This window comes from Lissotriton helveticus, chromosome 8 (assembly GCF_964261635.1).
Source record: "Lissotriton helveticus chromosome 8, aLisHel1.1, whole genome shotgun sequence".
Lineage (NCBI taxonomy): Eukaryota > Metazoa > Chordata > Amphibia > Caudata > Salamandridae > Lissotriton > Lissotriton helveticus.
In genome coordinates, this window is record NC_136069.1 from 634,061,667 (window position 1) to 634,080,778 (window position 19,112).

Below are 19,112 nucleotides of genomic sequence, written 5' to 3' on the forward strand. Positions count from 1 at the left end.
AGCATGGGAATTGACATTGGTAAATCTAAAGTGTTGAAAAAACCCTACAGAGCAGAATTCTCAGACAAAGATTTGGAAAACATGAACGTGTCAGGGAAAAAGGTGCAGATAAGGGAGTTACTAAATTTGTTACAAAAATGGGGAGATTTAGAAAAATGGAAAGCCAGATGGGCAAAGAAAAGAGAGGACATTAGATCAAAACAAATGACTTCTGAGTATGTTTTAAAAGAAGCAGAAAAGGTGGAAAAATTATATCCTATGAGAGAAGTGCCAGGTGGAGGATATGTACATGTTCCATGGTCCCGACAGGATATTGTGTCCTTTACAAATGACTTCCCAAAATTGCGAGAAAAACCTGTAGAATGGTATAGACAGGTCGAGAGATTTGTGAAAGTTCAAAAATGCCTCCTGAAAGATCTAGATGGTTTCTTTGACATTATAGTTCCTGTAGATTTGTGGACAGAATGTAAAATTGCTGTTGATTGGCCTACTGAAGAATACCCGAGGGACCCAAAGACAGGGGCTCCTTCAGGGGATGTGATGAGGAAGTACAATCAGGTGATGTTGTATCTGAAAGGAAAGGTGCCTGCAAAAGAAACTGATTGGACCCGAATAGACAGAACTACCCAGAATCGAGATGAAACTGTACATTCTTACTATGAACGACTGTTACAGGTGTTTAAAACATACAGTGGCCTGGATAACATAGAAATGAAGGACATGACCCATTTCATATATTGATTTGTGTTAGGGTTAAGGCCCGAGATCTCACAGTGGATCAAAGACAATAAAATCTGCTGGCAAGCTAAACCAATTGACGAAGTCCTTAAATATGCTAAGTACTGTGAGGATGAGCTAGAAAACAAATGAAAAGAATTGAAAGAAAAAGTCATGTGGGCACAGGTAAAATTAGCAGAGCACCAGGAACAGCAGTTAAGCAAAATGACTAATAATCAGAGTCAAGGCCCCGGGGGTGTGGAAAAGCCGAGAATAAAAATGAGCAGAGAAGAGGCACGAAAGATATTTCCCTGCCACGGGTGCGGAAAGGTGGGACACTGGAGGGACGAGTGTAAGGCTGTGCAGAATGGTAATGTGCAAATTAATGATTTAAATCCACAGACGCAGAATGAGACACCACGGAAGACCCAGCAGCAGGTAAAACAGAATCAGTTGCCTCGTGCACCTAGGCCAAATTATAGGAGCAAAGCACAACAGGGTGAAGACATCGAAATTTGGGAAGGAAGGGAGGATAGAAATGCAGCAACTTCACAATTCCTGTTAAATGACACATTCCTCTGTGACGATACTTACTGTCGGTGCCTGAGGGGGGAGGATGAGGAGTGCGTGCTTGGCGCCTCCTTGCCGGTGGACCAGTCAGGGCCATACATTGAAGGAAAGGTTGAAGGAAATGACGTCACCTTTCTGTTGGACACTGGTGCTACCCGTTCTACTGTGAGAACAGCAGACGTTCCAAACCTACCCCTCTCGGGAGAAGCGATCCAAGTAGTGGGCGTTTCTAATCAGCTAATTAGTACCCCAGTTACAGAACCTATGGAGATTAAAATTGGGAATTTTAAAGAAATGCATAGATTTGTTGTTTGTGATTCCAGTCCTGTGAACTTACTAGGGCGAGATTTGTTGTACAAAATGAACTGTACCATCTTTTGCACTCCAAATGGTGTTGAAATCCAGACCCCAGACGAAGATGGAATATACAAATTATTGTTAGCAAGACCCGACTCACAAATTAAAAGACTGACAATACAAGACTTACCTGAAGAACTCCAACAGACAGTGAAACTAGAGGTATGGGATTTTACTGGGAAAGATGTAGGATTAATGACAAATGTTGACCCAATTAAAATAGCCATAAAGGAAGATGCAGTCTACCCAAATAGCAAGCAGTAAAAAATGAGTGCAGAAGTAAAAGCAGGGGTTGCTATTGAAATCAAACGGTTGCTAGAAGTAGGCATTTTGCAAGAAGTGTTGAGCAGTCCTTGTAACTCACCGATAATTGGCATAAAGAAACCTAGTGGTAAGTACAGGGTTGTATAGGACCTGCGCAAGGTTAATAAAATCGTGGTTCCCTGCTGTCCTTTAGTGCCAAACCCTGTAGTGATTCTGTACCAGATACCGTGGAATGCTGGATGGTTTACAGTCATTGACTTATGTCATGCATTCTTTTCGATTCCATTACATCCAGATAGCACATTTCTTTCCTCATTTGAATTCGACAGCCATGTATACGTCTGGAATCGTGTTCCTCAGGGGTACACGGAAAGCCCTTCAATCTTTAATTAAATTCTGAAAAAATGCCTTGAAACTCTGGTATTGCCCGGAAAATCAGTCCTGGTGCAATATATAAACGACCTCTTGGTGGCGTCTAAAAGCAGGAAAGACTGTGTTGTCGACACCATTGCCTTACTGAACCATTTAGGTGAAGGAGGACATAAAGTTTCGCCAGAAAACCTACAGTTCTGTACCTCATCAGTAAAATATCTGGGGCACCAGATAGAGAGAGGTATCAGGAAAGTTACCACAGAAAGAATTAGAATAAATCGAAACATGGAATTGCCAAATACCCAGAAAGAAATCAGAATGTTTCTTGGAGTTGTAGGATACTGCAGGCAGTGGATTGTGGGATTTGTAGTCCTAGCAAGACCATTGATAAAAATGACAAAGAAAGGAGCAAAAGATCCTGTGGAATGGGATGACAAAAGCATGACTGCTTTTGTAAAATTACGAGAATGTCTGTGTAAAGCTTCTGCATTAGGAATGCCTGACTATTCAAAAGATTTTGCACTTTTCTGTGATACACGAGACAATTGTGCACTTTCAGTCCTGACCCAAATTTATGGTTTAACTCGACGTCCAGTGGCATATTTTTCTTCCACATTGGACCCAGTAGCAGCTGGATTACGTGGATGTTTGAAAGCTGTAGCTGCACCCTGCATGAGTCTTGAACAGGGTGAGTCCATTGTTATGGGACATCCAGTAACGGTATATGTTCCACATTCTGTTGTAATTTTGCTGACAAGAACTAAAACACAGTATCTCACACCAAGTTGGCTGACTAAGTATGAGAGAATCCTTGTAGGTGCAGGAAATGTACCCATTGCTAGATGTAATATTCTGAATACAACTACCTTGCTGCCTAATTCATTCGCAGCAGAAGTAAGAGGAAATTGAACACGATTGCATTGATCTAACTGAGTTTAGTACAAAACCACGCCCAGACATAAAGGAAGAGCCTTTGACTAATGAAGATTATGAGCTATTTGTAGATAGCTCATGAATGAGACATGAGGAAGGAGGCCTAAGTGCTGCCTACTCAGTGTGTACTTTAGGAGGTCCAGTGGAAGCATCTTATTTACATGGAGTCAAGTCTGCACAAGTAGCTGAATTGGTTGCATTGACAAAAGCTTGTAAATTTGGGAAGAACTTGAAGATAACCATATATACTGATAGCCAGTATGGTTATGGGGTTGTGCACAACTTTGGCCAATTATGGATGCAAAGGGAGTTCCTGACTTCTTCAGGCACCCCTATCAGAAATGGAAATTATGTGCAGGATTTACTGGAAGCAATCCAGTTACCAAAAGAATTGGCTGTGGTCAAGTGTGCTGCTCACAAATCTGGCGATGACAAAGTGACAGCAGGTAATCGATATGCTGACCAGTTAGCCCAACATTGCGCAAGATACCGAATAGCAATCAATATAAAGGTTGGGGGAAATGGAAACAGCTGCCGACTTATGATGCTAGAAGGAATAAATACATGGGAGGAAGTGAGAGACTTACAGGACACAGCAGAGCCACAAGAAAAGGAAAATTGGAGAAAATTTGGTTGTCAGAGGAGGGTGGAAGACGGTGTCATTGTTTACTTGGATGGTATGCCTGTGTTGCCAGACGGTCTGCTTGCTCCTATGGCTAGGTTGATACATGGAGACACACATTTGGGAAGAGATGCGATGATTCGCATGTTCCGACAGACATGGTTCAATTCGAAATTCAGAAAGCAAAGGTGTCTGATTTGTAAGCAATTTAACCCCGGAAAGAAAACTGTAGTGTTACCAGGAAAGATTAGAAAGGCAGAGGGCCCTTTTATTCGACTACAACTTGACTTTATTCAGTTACCCCCTTGACGAGGAATGAAATACCTACTTGTCATTGTCTGCCTATTTTCAAAATGGGTAGAAGCTTACCCTGCACGCAGGAATGATAGCCTCACTGTAGCTAAGTTGTTACTTAGGGAACTTATACCCCAGTACGGTTTTCCAGTCACAATTGAATCTGACAGAGGAAGTCATTTCCAAAATGAAATAATAAAGCAGATTGTGAAGCATTCAAAATCACGCACAAACTGCACTGTGCATATCGCCCAGAGGCTTCTGGAGTGGTAGAACAGCTGAATGGCACTATCAAGGCAAGATTGGGAAAAATGTGTGAATTCACTCAAATGGAATGGCCAGATGCTTTGCCCCTTGTTTTGATGGGACTTAGAAGTATTCCAGACCGGAACACGGGCTTGAGTCCCCATGAGATACTGATGGGAAGAGCAATGCGGCAAGCATGGGTGCCAGGATACAAACTGATAAGCATTTCTGATGATTTGGTACTAGAATACTGCAAAGAACTGGCTGACCAAGTGCGTTCTATCTCTCACCAGGTTGGGGAAGACGCTGTCGCCAGACCAAACGACTCCAGCACATGACCTGAATCCAGGTGACTGGGTCATAATAAAGAAACATACTCAGAAAAGTTACCTTGCACCAAGGTGGGGAAAGCCAAGACGAGTGATTCTGGTTACCACCACAGCTGTGAAGTGTGCAGGAGTACCTCGCTGGATCCATGCCAGCCATACGAAGAAAGTGACTGAACCTGAAGAAACTGAGGCTGAAGGTTGTGCAGCTGAGGGGTCCCAAGATATCGATCCTGAAGTAGCTGAAGAAGAAGAGCAACCAAGCTCCAGTCAAGATGATTGGATCCCAATAGCCGACCTGACTATAGATCCTGTGAGAACAAGAAGACAAACCTATTTAGATAGACAGTGGGATAGTGAGGACGAGACAGGTGTAGAGGAAGATACTCAGATCATCGAAATCCAAATCAAATCTGATTCTGAGGAGGACCAGATAGGGAAAGAACAGGTAATTGACACTCCTCCACGAACACCTGAGCCAGAAGAGGGACAGATAGAAATTAGGGCAGAGGTTCAAGAGGAAGAAAATCAAAGGTTCGAAGTGCTTGAACAGGACCAGACAGGAATAGACAATTGTGTTCAGGAAGAAGAAAGCGATACAGAACAAAGCCATATCCAGCATACACCTGAACAAGGCCAGTTTAGGGACCAGGCAGAAGAAACTGATATAAGACCTGGACCTAGTCAGTTAGGGAGAAATACTGAAGACGAACTTGAAACAAATGTGCCTCAACTGAACGAAAATAAAAGAGGGTTTGAGGAAAGTCAAGACACAGTGCCAGTCAAAAGACTCAGAAAAGGTGACTCGGTACCCAGATTTGTAAAGAGTGAGTATGCGATTAAAGACAATAAACGAAGAACCTGAGCAGATAAATGAAGTCTCAAGTCAAACTGATACATCTGTGATAAAAGCAAAGAGAAGAAGTGCCCGTATAAAGAAATTGAATAACAAGAATCAGAGTCCTGAATGGACTTACTTTGTATTGGAAGAATTTGAAAATCTGGAAATAAGTGACGAAAGTAATGAAGAATTGATTATTGACCAGGCCGAAGAAGAAGCAAAACCAACCTGAAAAGTTGCTTGAGTAAGCAAGCTGTGCAGAGTTACAAAGAGGGGTTGAAGTTTCTTTTGAGTCAAAATGTCTGATTCCTCTGTGAATGGGAGACCGAGACGAAGTTGTTTTAAAACATTGTCACGGGGTCAAGACCTGCCCCGTAACGGACTCTCAATCTCGCTTTCAGGACTGGTCCGGGCCCTTTAAGGACGGCCTGGATTTCCCCGACTGGAACTCCACCCCTGTGACGGCGGAGTCCGCAAGCCAATCGGTGTCGGGCACAGGGAGGAAAAAGGCGGACCCGGAAGACGCCGAGTTGTGGATGGTGCGGCGTGACTTGGAGTCGGAAAACCGAAGAGAAACCACCCACCGCGGAGAACTGGAGGACGCCGGAGACAGAGCAACCCCTGGAGAGACGGTCCAAGCTGAAGTCGGAGAAACCAGTATCCGCCTGCCTGACCGAGAGAATGAACCAGAGGCAACAACGCAGGAGAAGCCCGGAGGCCAACGTCCCCACGCATCGCCCAGCCACGCGCAGGAAGACACGTGGCTATACCAGGTACAGGAACGCTTGCGTGCCTTGTTAAGTTTTAATAGAGCAGGGTCCGGGTAACCGAGGGAGGAGGGAGGACCTTGACCGGGCACTGTTGACTTTGAGCACATCACCCTTCACCTTCAGGGTTAGTACATCTGGTGTCGGTCTCTTACCTACCACAAGTGTTACCCTCACTCCCTTCCCCAAGCTTTGAGCATTAAACGTGCTGTGATCTAACGGGCACGTATCTTTCCTTTTGTTTTGAGTTCGAGCGAGACGGGCCGAAGAGGAGGACTGCGCCAGCCCAGGAACAGACACCAACCCCTTCCCGCAAAGACCTTTTGCCCTATGGACCTAAGTTTATATTAGGTCATGCCTAGACTTTGTTAAACCAGTCAATAAACCAGTTATAAAGCACTTCAGTGTTGGCTCCTTCCCTCCTTGTGGACCCTTAAGGTTACAAACATGCTGCAAAGTATGTTTATGTAGTGTAGCAATAGTACTGATACTTTGGATAGGACTAACAATAGCTATTCCACCTATGATGAGTAAAGACCCGAACCTGTACCCAAATAATCACCTACCAAAAGACACTGTAGAATCACACACTAGAAATACACCACAAAGAATAGATGCACCAGAAAAGACACTTAGCCTTAAGCAAACAAAATTAGATTTAGAAGCACCAGATGAGGAAGGATTACATTATAACAAGATCAAAAACAAAACTCATTTAAATGTTTTCGCAAACCTGTTAGTACATTATGTAGAAGCTATGGAAATAGACGACTGTTAAGTCTGTATGAAGCTGCCTACTTCGGTTGCTGAAGGTGTGACGTACCACCACTTACCATTAACATATGGAATCTCCTGTAGTATTCTAACTAGTTTATTCTATAGAAGAGGACCTTTACAGTATTATTACTCAAACTTTGATGTGATATTTTCTGAACTTCCTGTGTGAAGAAACCTGAACCCTGTACACACAACTAGAGATGTAGCAAAATACATGAGTGACTATTTTCTAACAGTAGGTAAAATAAATATAGATGACGCACACAAAGATAACTTGACCTGTTCATTACACTAAAAAGAGAAAATGTTTCTGAATATGGTACAGAAAAGAAGGGAAATTTTCCAAAAGAAAGCAAAAGACAAGAATTAGAAAACCCCTAAATGGGCTGAAAGCATAGAGAGTACCTCAAATGGTGGGGCTAATGCTGCTATGTTGCTGGATTTCGAAAAGAAGGGGAAACTTTGTCTTCAAAGAGAAAGAACCAGTTATTATAACAATATATTCATTGGTTCCAGTGAATGCGACCACAATTACAGGTAATTGGGGGTTGGGGTTTCAAAGATGGGTCAGAGCCTGTGTTTCCTGGAATTTATTATATATGTGGGAACAAGGCCTATTTCAAATTGCCCGACCATTGGTACGGGAGCTGTTATTTTGGTATTGTCTTCCCAAAGATATACCATGTGGGGAAAATCACTGGAAGCACTGAAAGAACTAATGAATAAGTACGTAGTAAAAGAGAAAGTGTTGGTGAAATAGTAGGTGATATTTTTAGTGCAAGGATACCTACAGTGGGAGTGGCTCTGAATACACATAGAATTTGCAAATTTTCAACAGTAGTAGATCGGTTATCAACTGACTGCTGGAGGGTTCCTGATGGTCAATACCGAATTGGTTGCGGTCAGATCTATGGTTTTACAAAACAGACTTGCTCTTGATACGTTATTGGCAAAAGAAGGCGGAGTCTGCAGAATGTTGAAAGCGCAACATTGTTGCACTTACATACCTGACAAAAGTGTGGAAATTAAAGGGTATGTGAGAAACATTACAAATTTGGAAAAAGAGCTTAAACCACTGGAGGTTGATAGTGCATGGAAGAGACTTACTGATGGTCTCTCCGCCGTAGGTAGTTGGTTTTCTAACCTAGGTAAGAGTCTTGTGAGTAAAATACTGATGCCAATAGCGGGAATAGGTTTATTCGTGTTTATAATAATAATTTGCTGCAAATGTCGAAAAAACAAAAAGAAATATACTGTGAACAAGAAAGGAGTGAAAAGAAATGTTGATGAACTCGAATTAGAAGAATTGAATAATCAGATTTACAAAAGGGTGAAAAATTCTCACCCTAATAAAGATACTGAGAAAAAGCTAAACAGAATGTTTGAAGAGATCGAACTGGGTGAAATGTGAAAAGTTGGCATCTGGGTTCCATTAATTGTGATGATATAAAATATCATCAAAGAGGGGATTGATGGAGCAAGGATTCGCACGTAAAGCGCCTTGCTTGTATTCATGAACCTCAAATAACCCTAATTAATTAATCAATCTGTTTGTCTTATTAATTTCCCCTTTATTCTGACATTTTGGGAGTCCCAGTGACGCTTGCCTATGTGTTTACTAATAGTAATACGCTTGCAGATTAAAATGGCTGCTGCTACGCGGGAATTTCTTCTGCACATGCGTCAGTCATACTCGTGTGACGTGACGTACTCGCAGTTCTGGTAGGAAACTCTTTGCACTTGCGCAGTAGAATTAAGATGGCTGCTTTGTGTTCTCACATGCCTGAAGCTTGCATTGCTGCTTTTGCCACGCTGTTCGTTCTGCATTAATCACTAAAGCTATAGTTATTATAAACTAATGGGAGTAGTATAGAGATTCATGGTATACAGTGCATTTATTTTTTTCTGTGTTCTAAAACTGTTTCCTTTCTATTTCATGGTACATTTCGAAATGTGGCCTGCCTTCCCTTGCCGTACTACATTTTGATTGAAATTGAGTCTGCGCGAGACCCGCAAGCCTCCAGAAGCAGATGACCTTTGAAATACTGCCAAGGAGCCGACTGACTGAGAAGATGCTCATGGGAACTTCACCTTACGAACTCTAGTCATATACATTGTATTTGTGGAAAAGAACATGTATTGTTGTACATCATGAGAACCTGAAGTTTGATGGGCGGCCTTGAAAAATGCAAATATTGAGCTTGAGAAAGTCAAATCCTAGGTGGTGTGATGACCTGTCCTTTCTTTTGACCAATTGAAATCGGGGATCCTTACACTTGCAACATTTGGGGGATGGAACACTGACCTGAAAACAGTATAACTAGCCTAGGTTTAGCTAAAGATTTGTCCGACTTGTCCGAATAGCTGACCTGTCACTGACCCAATGCACTCAATAGCTGATCGAGAACAGAGGTGCTGCGGAGCACTCTGTCAGACAGACTCACAGACCCAATCGGGGTTTTGAGAACCTTAAGTGCTGGCGAAGCACTTTGCTGGGGAATTCGAGAAGCCAATCGGGGGTTTGACTAAATAAATGCAGAGAAGGTGTAGCGCAGGCGTTGCAACTGAACTGCGGGTGCTGGTCTCAACTTTGGTGGTCCTGTCCTGATCCTAATCTGGTTTTCCTGTCCTGGGTTCCATTCTGCACCTGCTGGCCTACTGGCAACTGTATTCCTTGGGGTTCTCCTGTCCTTAACTGACCCGTGGCCAGGTTTAGTCTCCACACCGTTCTAGGTAAATATAAATCTGTGAGGGAAACACACTTGCGTCCTTTCCTTGCTTCTCTTGAAACAGCTAAAATCTTAAATTTCACATTGTTCCTTTTCTTACCTCCTTATTCTGACAAATAATAAAGTTATACATTTGAACTGTTCTTTTAGCATGTTCCATTCTTCCCCATCCTCTGAGCAAAATTGTGAAATACCGTTCATGAAATATAGATGTTCCATTTCTTTTCCTTTCCTTTAGCTAAATTAAAGTGGTTGCTCTGAATTATTAGCGTGTTCCATATTTCTTACCGTCCCTATAGTTACATGGTTATTTCAAAATTTTCGGCATTATAAGTCAAGTTCCTTTTTCAAAATCCTGTTTAGGGGTACTCAAACTGTGACATTCTAGCATGTTTCTTATTTTTCCCGTGCTTTAGACACCCATACCAAGTCTGATTTCTGAAATTTCTTACTAGCATGTTCCCTGTTCTTACCTTCCCTTTAGAGTACTAAATGGTTGGCATAATCTATTTTCTACATGGTTATACGCTCTTCATGATTCTGGTCATTGATAGTTTGCTCGCTGTGTATTTCATGCTTTCAAATCTTGATGGCGAATAGATAAAGGTTTTCAAAACTTCCTGAGTCTGTGGTTATTATAGAGTGCAAATGTTATAAATGGTTATTTTAGACTGCTTATCTTTACAGCTAGCTCCCTGATCTGTTGTGGTCATAGGTGCCAAAGGACAAGGATTGGTAAATCCAGGTATAGGAATTAGTTGGTATTCTGGATTACTGGTAGTAGAGTGCAGGTTACCCGATTAATAAATATGGAAAATTGAATTTATGGGCCCAAGTGTGCATATGGTAAAAAAATCATAGTCGGGTGACCTGTGCGCTCTATCATCTGCATCTCTCAAGTATATGTGAAGTGCTAACAAGGTGTGAGATTTTGTTTCCCCTCTGCTGCATATCTGGACCAGAGCCAGAATGGTTTTCGTGCACAACACAGCACCGAAACTGCACTGCTTTTTATGACCGAGCACTTGCGAACGGTGCTGGATGCTGGGCAGACAGCGGCGCTCCTCCTGCTAGATTTGAGCGCCGCGTTTGACACGGTGTCTCACGACATTTTGATCCGGCGCTTGGAGGGAGTGGGAATTGAGGGGACTGCTCTCCAATGGTTTCGCTCTTTCCTCTCGGACCGGTTTTTTAAAGTGGCTATTCCACCGTGTCAGTCCTCTTTCCATCCACTGGGGCTGGGGGTTCCGCAGGGCTCTGCGTTGAGCCCCACTCTGTTCAACTTATATGTGAAACCGCTGGCTGCAGTCGTCAGACAATGTGGCTAACCATGACATCGTATGCCGACGACACGCAGCTGGCGGTGACACTCAGTGGTGATCCCGAGGTGAACGCTCCCAGATTCCGTGCAGGACTCATTGCTGTGGCAAATTGGATGCGAACTAACTGTCTGCAGTTAAATGCCAAAAAAACCGAGGTCCTGATCTTAGGAAAGCAGGCGGAGCTCTGGGGAGACCAGTGGTGGCCTCCAGAATTGGGGGTGACTTCCATCCCAGCTGCCGAAGTTAAGAACCTGGGGGTCTGGCTGGATCCTACACTCTCCTTCACCAGCCATACGAAGAAGGTTGCAGCTACCTTTTATGGTATTCTGCGAGGGCTGAGACCGGTCCTCAAATTCTTCGACCCCCCTACTCGGCAACTGGTGGTCCAAGCCTCCATTCTTTCTTGGCTGGATTATGGGAGTGCGCTGATGCTCGGAGTGAATCAGGCGGAGGCCACTAGATTGCAAAGGGTGCAGAATGCCGCGGCGCGAGCCATCGTTGGCCTTCCTAGACAGTGTTCTGTTTCTGCAGTTTTGACTTCTCTCCACTGGCTGCCGGTCAGACAGAGAATTAAATTTAAGGCTCTCTGCCTGACATTTAAAATCTTGAAGTTTTCATCTCCTCCAGCCCTCGCTAAGCTTGTTTCCTCCTATGTTCCTACGCGGTCTCTTAGATCGGAACTTCTCCATCTGGCGGTCAATACACGGTTTAGACTGAGTAGGATGGGAGGTCGCTCCTTTCGAGTATTAGCGGCAGGATTATGGAATTCTCTCCCTGTCCATATTCGAGCCCTGAATAGCCTTACTTCCTTTAGGCGCGCCATAAAAACTTTTTTGTTCCCAATCGCTGACTGATTCCTTCCTCTTCTTCCCAGCATCGATTTGTTGTGTTGTGGTACCTGATCAGGCGCCGGGACGCCCCTTGGCTGGGGCAGCTGCGCGCCTTATAAAAACTACTAACATAACTAACATAACATATGCTTCTAGGCGTGACTGCTGCCAGCCAGGAGACTCGAACAAAAGGAATCCTGATTACCCCTCAGATTCAGCCTTTGTTATGAGCAGTCAGAAATTAGAGAGCCCCAAAAGCAGATTAACAACGTGCAGGCCCATTGCTGAAAGTGTCCCGGTGTTTGGAAATTACACCGGGACGAATTCAGCATCTTATTCAGTGGGGCCCAACTTCTTGGCAGGGTGGACGGCGTCCACTCTCTGAAAAAAGTAGGTGGACGTCGTCCACCCGCGTGTTCGCCCGACTCGTGCCCTGAGCTGTGCACTCTGTGAGGTTAGTATCCCGATTTCATACCGGTAATATTCATCATTCTCATTCTTCCTCGTCCCACTTTCGTTCTCACCCTTCCCTGATTGACACCTGCGCATGGCTTATTGGTAAAACTCGGGATTTCCCCCCGCCTTGCTCTCTCATCCCCCATAAAGCAATGTTTCTCAATATACTGAATTACGAAGTGTAAGGCTCCCTTGAGTGCAGTTTTGAGGGAAAGCGGAGTTGTAGTATCCCACTCCATTATCGAAGCCTCCAGCCTCCGGCTTTCAAATACCTGTCAAAACCCACTCCGGCTGCACTTTTGTGGACTAGCAGAGGCGCATGCGCGTTGCGTGGGCTGTGTGCGTCTGCGCGTGACGTGCCGCGTTGCTCGGCCAGGGCCGCCGTTGCCTGTCATTTGGTGCCAGTCTTGATCCAGCACCTCGAAGGCAGTAGTGACACACGGAAACCATCGTCCCCCGGTCGCGGGCAGTGCGATTGCCCTTCAAGGTGTCTGCGACTCTGCACTCCCCCGGCGCCTGCTGGCACCATGGATCACCTGCAGTCGGGCGGTGGCAGCCGATACCAAGTGGTGAGGAATGCGGTGGGAGTAGAGAATGGGGGAGAGCATCGGACTGCACCACCTACTTTGTGTGCAGGGCACAACCTGCCAGCAGCACCAGGGCAATAACGGCCCTCCGACCCGAGGCTGTGAAGGCGTGGGATTCAGCCTGCGGGGGTGTATCCGGTTAATGGAAACGGAAGATGTGAAAGGAAACGTTTGTTATATAGGCAGTAGAGGGAAGGGGTTAAGTGGACGGGGAAAATATAGGCGAGGCACTTGTTGTAATGGGCCAGACGTGGTGGATCACACGGGGAATCAGGGATCGCATAGTGAGGTTGGATCACACGGGGAATCAGGGATCGCCAAGTGAGGTTGGATCACACGGGGAAGCAGGGATCGCATAGTGAGTTTGGATCACACGGGGAATCGGGGATCGCATAGTGAGGTTGGACCACACGGGGAATCCGGGATCGCATAGTGAGGTTGGATCACACGGGGAAGTAGGGATCGCATAGTGTGCTTGGATCACACGGGGAAGTAGGGATCGCATAGTGAGCTTGGATCACACGGGGAATCGGGGAGCGCATATTGAGCAGAAGAGATCTAGGGAAAGGTTGGAGCTGGTGGAAGAGAAATGGTCAGGGAAGGTGTTAGAGTTGAAGAGGGGGTCGGCATCAGGGGGTGGGTTAGGAGTAAAATAGGGGTCTGGGCTAGAGGTGGGCGAGACAACAAATTAACAGAGCGATCCAGCCACGGGTCAGCTTTGACTCCAAGAGACTGTGCACTGAAGACACTTATAAATGTTTGTCATGTAAATCATGCAACAGCCATCCTGTAAAACTGATAGTCTCTTCAGAATTAAATACAGTGTATTTTTTAGCATGTGGTAGCATTTTACCTTAGTTCATCAAATCGTAACACGTTATAGGGCTGCATTTATTAATAGGGATAGTTTTAAACGTGACCATAAAACATTCATTCCCAGACCGCCGCCACCCCACCCATCGAAATGCCTATAGTGAACTAAAAAGCAGGTCTGATGTATTCTGTACTGTACATGTTGCCTGGCTTCTTATACATGGAGCAATAATATAGTCTTTTAAACCAAACAAGAGATTCTGTACTGGACACACCCTCATTTCATTCGTTTGAGAGTGCTCTAAAGTGGTAATGTAAAAAAAATGAAATGTGTTTTTTGGTGAAATAACATATTTTCCTAGGATCACACAATTTGTTCAAGCGGGGATGCAGGGATTTATCTCAGGATTGCAAATGATACATTGTTCTGTTCAGCCACTAGATGCACATCTCTCCCCCCTGCTTTATATCAAAACTAATTTGTTGTCTTTCTTGCTTGGTGTATTACATTACAGTGTGAACAAAAGGTAGAAGTCACATGATGGTCTCTGCTCGTTTTAGAGTTTAAGGGCCCAATAATCTCGAGCTGAGCCAGGCATCCGACTTAAGCTTTCAGTGACTCGCCCACCTCTATGGGATCCCACCTTTCCGTCCTCACATCAGCTGACACTTTAAGCCTGTTCATCACGTGTGTGATATGTGTCTCTGGTTGTGTATTTTAACTCTCTCTGCAGTTGGGGTTAAATTTGAGAACTGCCATGCGATTGGCCAATATTTTATTTAATTCTGCAATTAGGCATGAGCCAGTCAGTATGACGTTGGATGTATGGTTTGTCCATTCAAGCAGGTTTATTTGTGTGCTTGTTTTATGTAGCGCCATCATGCCACAGCCACTTAGCGCAGGCCTTTTGCCTATGCGTTGGTTTTCTGTAAATATTCCTGTTTACCCTAGTTTTACTCCTTTGTAAATCATGTGTTTACAGACTTGGGCTAGTGGTGTTGTTTGTTTTTCTCTGTGTTTACTGTTTTGATTATTCCTTAGACCACGTTGGAACTATCTAGTTTGCCTGTCAGGCATCTGGCCAATCCCGGTTTGCCTCCACTACAAAAGTTTGGTCTTGGGCTGTAATTTGTATATGAAAGAGCATCAGGCCATCGCTATCAAACTTATAATCATGCAACAGCTGATTTAAAATAATGTAGTATTCCCCAACCCTTAAGTTGCATGCACATTCAAGGTTGTGGATAAACATCTTTGCCCTCATGCCTGACCAGAGAATTTTTCATATCTTTTATATTTTCACGTACCAGGCGTGGTAGGCTGGCTTCCTGAGGGAATCTTTTCAAGCTTTCATACGATGGGTTAAAGGAGGAGTGTGGATTTAGCAACCTTAAATATGTTGTGGCTTTATGAATTCTTAACTAACATGCATATGCAGCACCACATATGGTGTTTTATATGTTTTGTTGTAGAGATTTATATAGGGCACATTCTGCCATTGGTATGGCCTCGAAGCACTGACGCAATTAATGAATCAGTACTCCCTTTGTACACCAGAGTCTGAATTCTGGTGCTTTAAGCTAGACCTTCAATAGCGTGGGTGTGGTTTATATGCTCCTTTTGTTTTTTTAATAAATGTTTATTATTTTTTGTTGTTGTAAATAGTAGATTGTTTGTTAAGACATTATATAATTCAATGGATCCACCAGATCTTTCAATCACATTTGAATATTTCACACTTTTTCAATCTCGTTTTTCTAATATCATCTAATGAAGTTAGCTAATTGAACACTAATTGTACACGCCAACTTCTGGCATGCTTGCCGATATGTGGTATCCGTTAAATATGCAATATATTTTGCATTCGTGGTTTTTCCGCTTTAATCTATGTATGCTTCTTTCAGGAGTATATTTTGGTTTGATTTGTATTATATTAGTACGTATTGTTTGGTGTGCATTGTTGGTTTATCTCTGTTGAAGAACGAGTTACTGGGGTCCATGGCTTCTAGTTTGTCTCTGAATTATTTTGCCACCAAGATGTCCTGCAGCTGATATGGGTTTACTGTACAGTTGTGTGTTAGTTTTAAGAGAGCTCAGTAAGGTCATGTAAGAAGATAAGAAGACGTGGAATGACAAAAGTGGAAACAGGGGTTCAAAATATTTAAAGATTAATACTTGAATGGAAGAGGTTTGCTTTAGATTCATAGCCGTTTTTGTTAGTTGCTCCAGTTATTTAGCAACATGGCTAACCACGAATGAAATATATATTTTTTATAAAGCACAGTTACAAAGGAAGAGGTTCTGTTGGCATGCATAAAAGGTCTCACCAATGCACTCGCTGACACTTTTTATAAACGCAGTGCTTTTATTCATGTAATACATCTATGTTTTACATACCCATTTGTTACTTTTATGAGTGTAGGCAGAGCAGGCTTTTAGGCAGTTATTTATGTTCTAGATATTGTATAAATAGCATTTGAAGAAGATGATCTCAGGGAGAAAGCGTAGGTAGAAATATGCAGAGCAAGCGGCATGCTACAGAGTGACCCCATCAAAAACATCCCAAAGGCTGTTAAGAATGTAGAAGCGCTGTATAAATTAGGTATCTCATGTTTTTCTTTTAGATGTTTGTTTTGGGAGGGACAAATATTTGTCTGGTGGCCATGTAAGAGAATTGGGACAATGTATTATGGTACAGATTAGCCTTCGACATGTGCCAAATAGTGATTTGTATGAAATGCTTTGGGCCCGATCCTTTACAGGTGTCAGTTCAATTTCTACTGCTAATGGCTTGATTTACTAATACAAAGAATGCACAAAGGTGAACTTGCTCTCGTAAATACATTTACTATTGAACTGTATTGCCCAAAGCTGAGATGCCCTGGAAAGTGTGACTGTTCACAAACTCTCAGGTTAAAACATAGGTCCAATTTTTTGTCGCATTCCCTCTATAGAAACAGTCAGGCAATTTGTGACCATTTCCAGGTTAGTAATTGCATAGGAGCTCCCTCAAAATTGGCAGGGATCCCACGGAACCGGTTTCTACAGTAGTAAACATATTTTCACAGTGATGTGGAAAAAACACTATTGCATTTACCTTGCCCAAGTGTGTCCATTTATGCTCGTATGCATGGAAAGCTCTTTGTGTAGACGCAGTACTAATTCACAACATTTCCCAGGAGTACTCTTGGAAACCGGTGACTGTGGCATGCTTTCTGCGCGCTTGTAATTGTGAATTCCTTTAGCTCAGAGAGCCACAGCCATTCAGGATGTTAAACCTGCTAGCAAAGATTTCACATGTTTTTCTGACTTAGACAAGATGTATTTTTGCTTGCGACATTTGGCTTGTGTAAAACGTTTACATTGAACCTCACCTAGTATTAAGTTCTATTTGCCAATTGCAGTTGGACTGAAGTGCAAACAACTTTATTTGGCCAAATTAATACTCCTAATGTTGTGCTTGGCGACCTACCCATAAATGGTACAAAATAACATAGATGTTGTGTCAGTTGTTTTGAAATCCAATAGTGCTCTGCACAAATCAAAAATAACTTCCCTGCGCAAGTCTCTGATAGTCCTTGATTCTGGATTAGTTACCTACCATCTGTATGAATTTTTGAGGCCTAATATTGCACCTCACAGATTTATTTTGCTGGTATGACTCATGTTTGCTAGCGAAATTGTCTGTCAGCCTTCAAAATAGTTAAAATTTCAAGTTAACTCATTTAGTTTCCTCTGTTTATAACTTTACTGAAAAATTTAAGTAAATGCACGACTGTTCTTAGCTGGATAATTTATGCGGGATCCTTTTTTTCGGTTTAGTGTGTTGCAGTTTGTAATTCGAACAAAGCAGATGTGAGATAGGTAGAAGAAACAACAAAAAAGATGCACATACATCTTCACATGGATGTTTTGAGATAGCTTGTTGGTCTATTGAAAAATATTTTTCAGATCTAAAGTCATAGTCCATATTGTAGCATAATCCGAGTCCCTTATATTATGTTTATGTATTTCAAGTGTGTCTTTCCTTGGCATATAGCGTGACCCGAACTCCCCTAGAAGAGTGCATTGTCAACAAACCGTATTTGCCGTAGAAAGTTGTAGATAGCAGGTACTTTGAAAGAGTTGCAAAAACAACAATTGATGGATAGAATGCAGAACAATGTCATACATTTACCCCCCCGTACAGAGATCTGGGCCTAAATCCATTGTTTTGTTGCTCCCCATGCCATTCCAGTTTGAACTCAGCCATATGCAAATCAGTCTTGTCCCTGTGCCCAATGGGAACAGTCCGAACTGCTAGGCCTTCGTCCTCCCCGGACTGCAAACAAGCATCCTAGGACTGGTTTCGGTGTTTCACCCCATATCAGCCAGGATAGCTTGACTCCAGTGGCATGAAGAGCACAGGACCAACGTCTGAGCATACTCGTCCCACTCGGAGTGACAAATACAAAAACAGCAATTTATGGACAGAGTGCAGAACAATGTCATACATTCACCCCAGTACAGAAATCTGGGCCTAAATCCGTCGTGATTTTGCTCCCCATTCCATTCCAATTTGAACCCAGCCATATGCAAATCAGTCTTCACCCTGTGCCTAATGGGAGCAGTCCAGCCCGAACTGCTAGGCCAAGTCCTCCCTGGACTGAGAACAAGGATCCTGCCAGGCCAAGTCCTCCCTGGACTGGGAACAAGCATCCTGCCAGGCCAAGTCCTCCCTGGACTGGAAACAAGCATCCTGTTATGTTATGTTCTTGAAATTTATAAGAAGCGCGCAAATACCAAAAGGTGTCCTGGCGCTGAGCTTTGTCTGAACCATGAGCCGAGATGATCGATCAATTCCCTCACAGCGAAAATAGCCTGGTCTTCAGGCTCCTTCTAAAGGCGAGCACATTGTCAGCGTTCCTTAAGTGAAACGGCAACTCGTTCCATGCCTTAAATGTGCATGTGATACAGCTCCTCCCCCCCCCAACCTGCTTTTTTAAAAGTAGGCGTTTGAACAAGTTTTGCCCCCAAGGATCGTAACGTCCTGCTGGGGGTATACCATTTGAACCTTTGCCTCAGATAGTCCGGTCCGATCCCATTAAGGGCTTTAAAAGCTGTACACAGGGCCTTAAAGTGAACCCTTTGTTTCACCGGGAGCCAATGCAACCGCGCCAGTTCTCCTCGGACTGACACAAATTTTGGTATACCTGACAGTAGTCTGGCTGCAGCATTTTGAACCATCTGAAGCCTATTAAGCTGTTGTTTTTAGGCATTCAGATAAATGCTGTTACAATAATCTAAGC

The 19,112-nt window shown here is 43.5% G+C and overlaps 1 protein-coding gene across 2 annotated transcripts in view; it reads left to right on the top strand.

Annotated features, from left to right (window-relative positions):
* The first annotated feature begins 12,597 nt into the window (after positions 1-12,597).
* The window catches only part of NDFIP2 (Nedd4 family interacting protein 2), a 197,675-nt gene continuing 191,160 nt past the window's right edge, over positions 12,598-19,112 (top strand). The window contains exon 1 of one of the 2 annotated variants that reach the window (XM_078657493.1): positions 12,598-12,992. In XM_078657493.1, coding sequence (XP_078513619.1) covers positions 12,951-12,992 — 42 coding nt within the window. In that variant the 5' untranslated portion in view covers positions 12,598-12,950. The remainder of the gene's footprint in view (positions 12,993-19,112) is intronic. The other variant, XM_078657494.1, reaches the window with a different exon arrangement.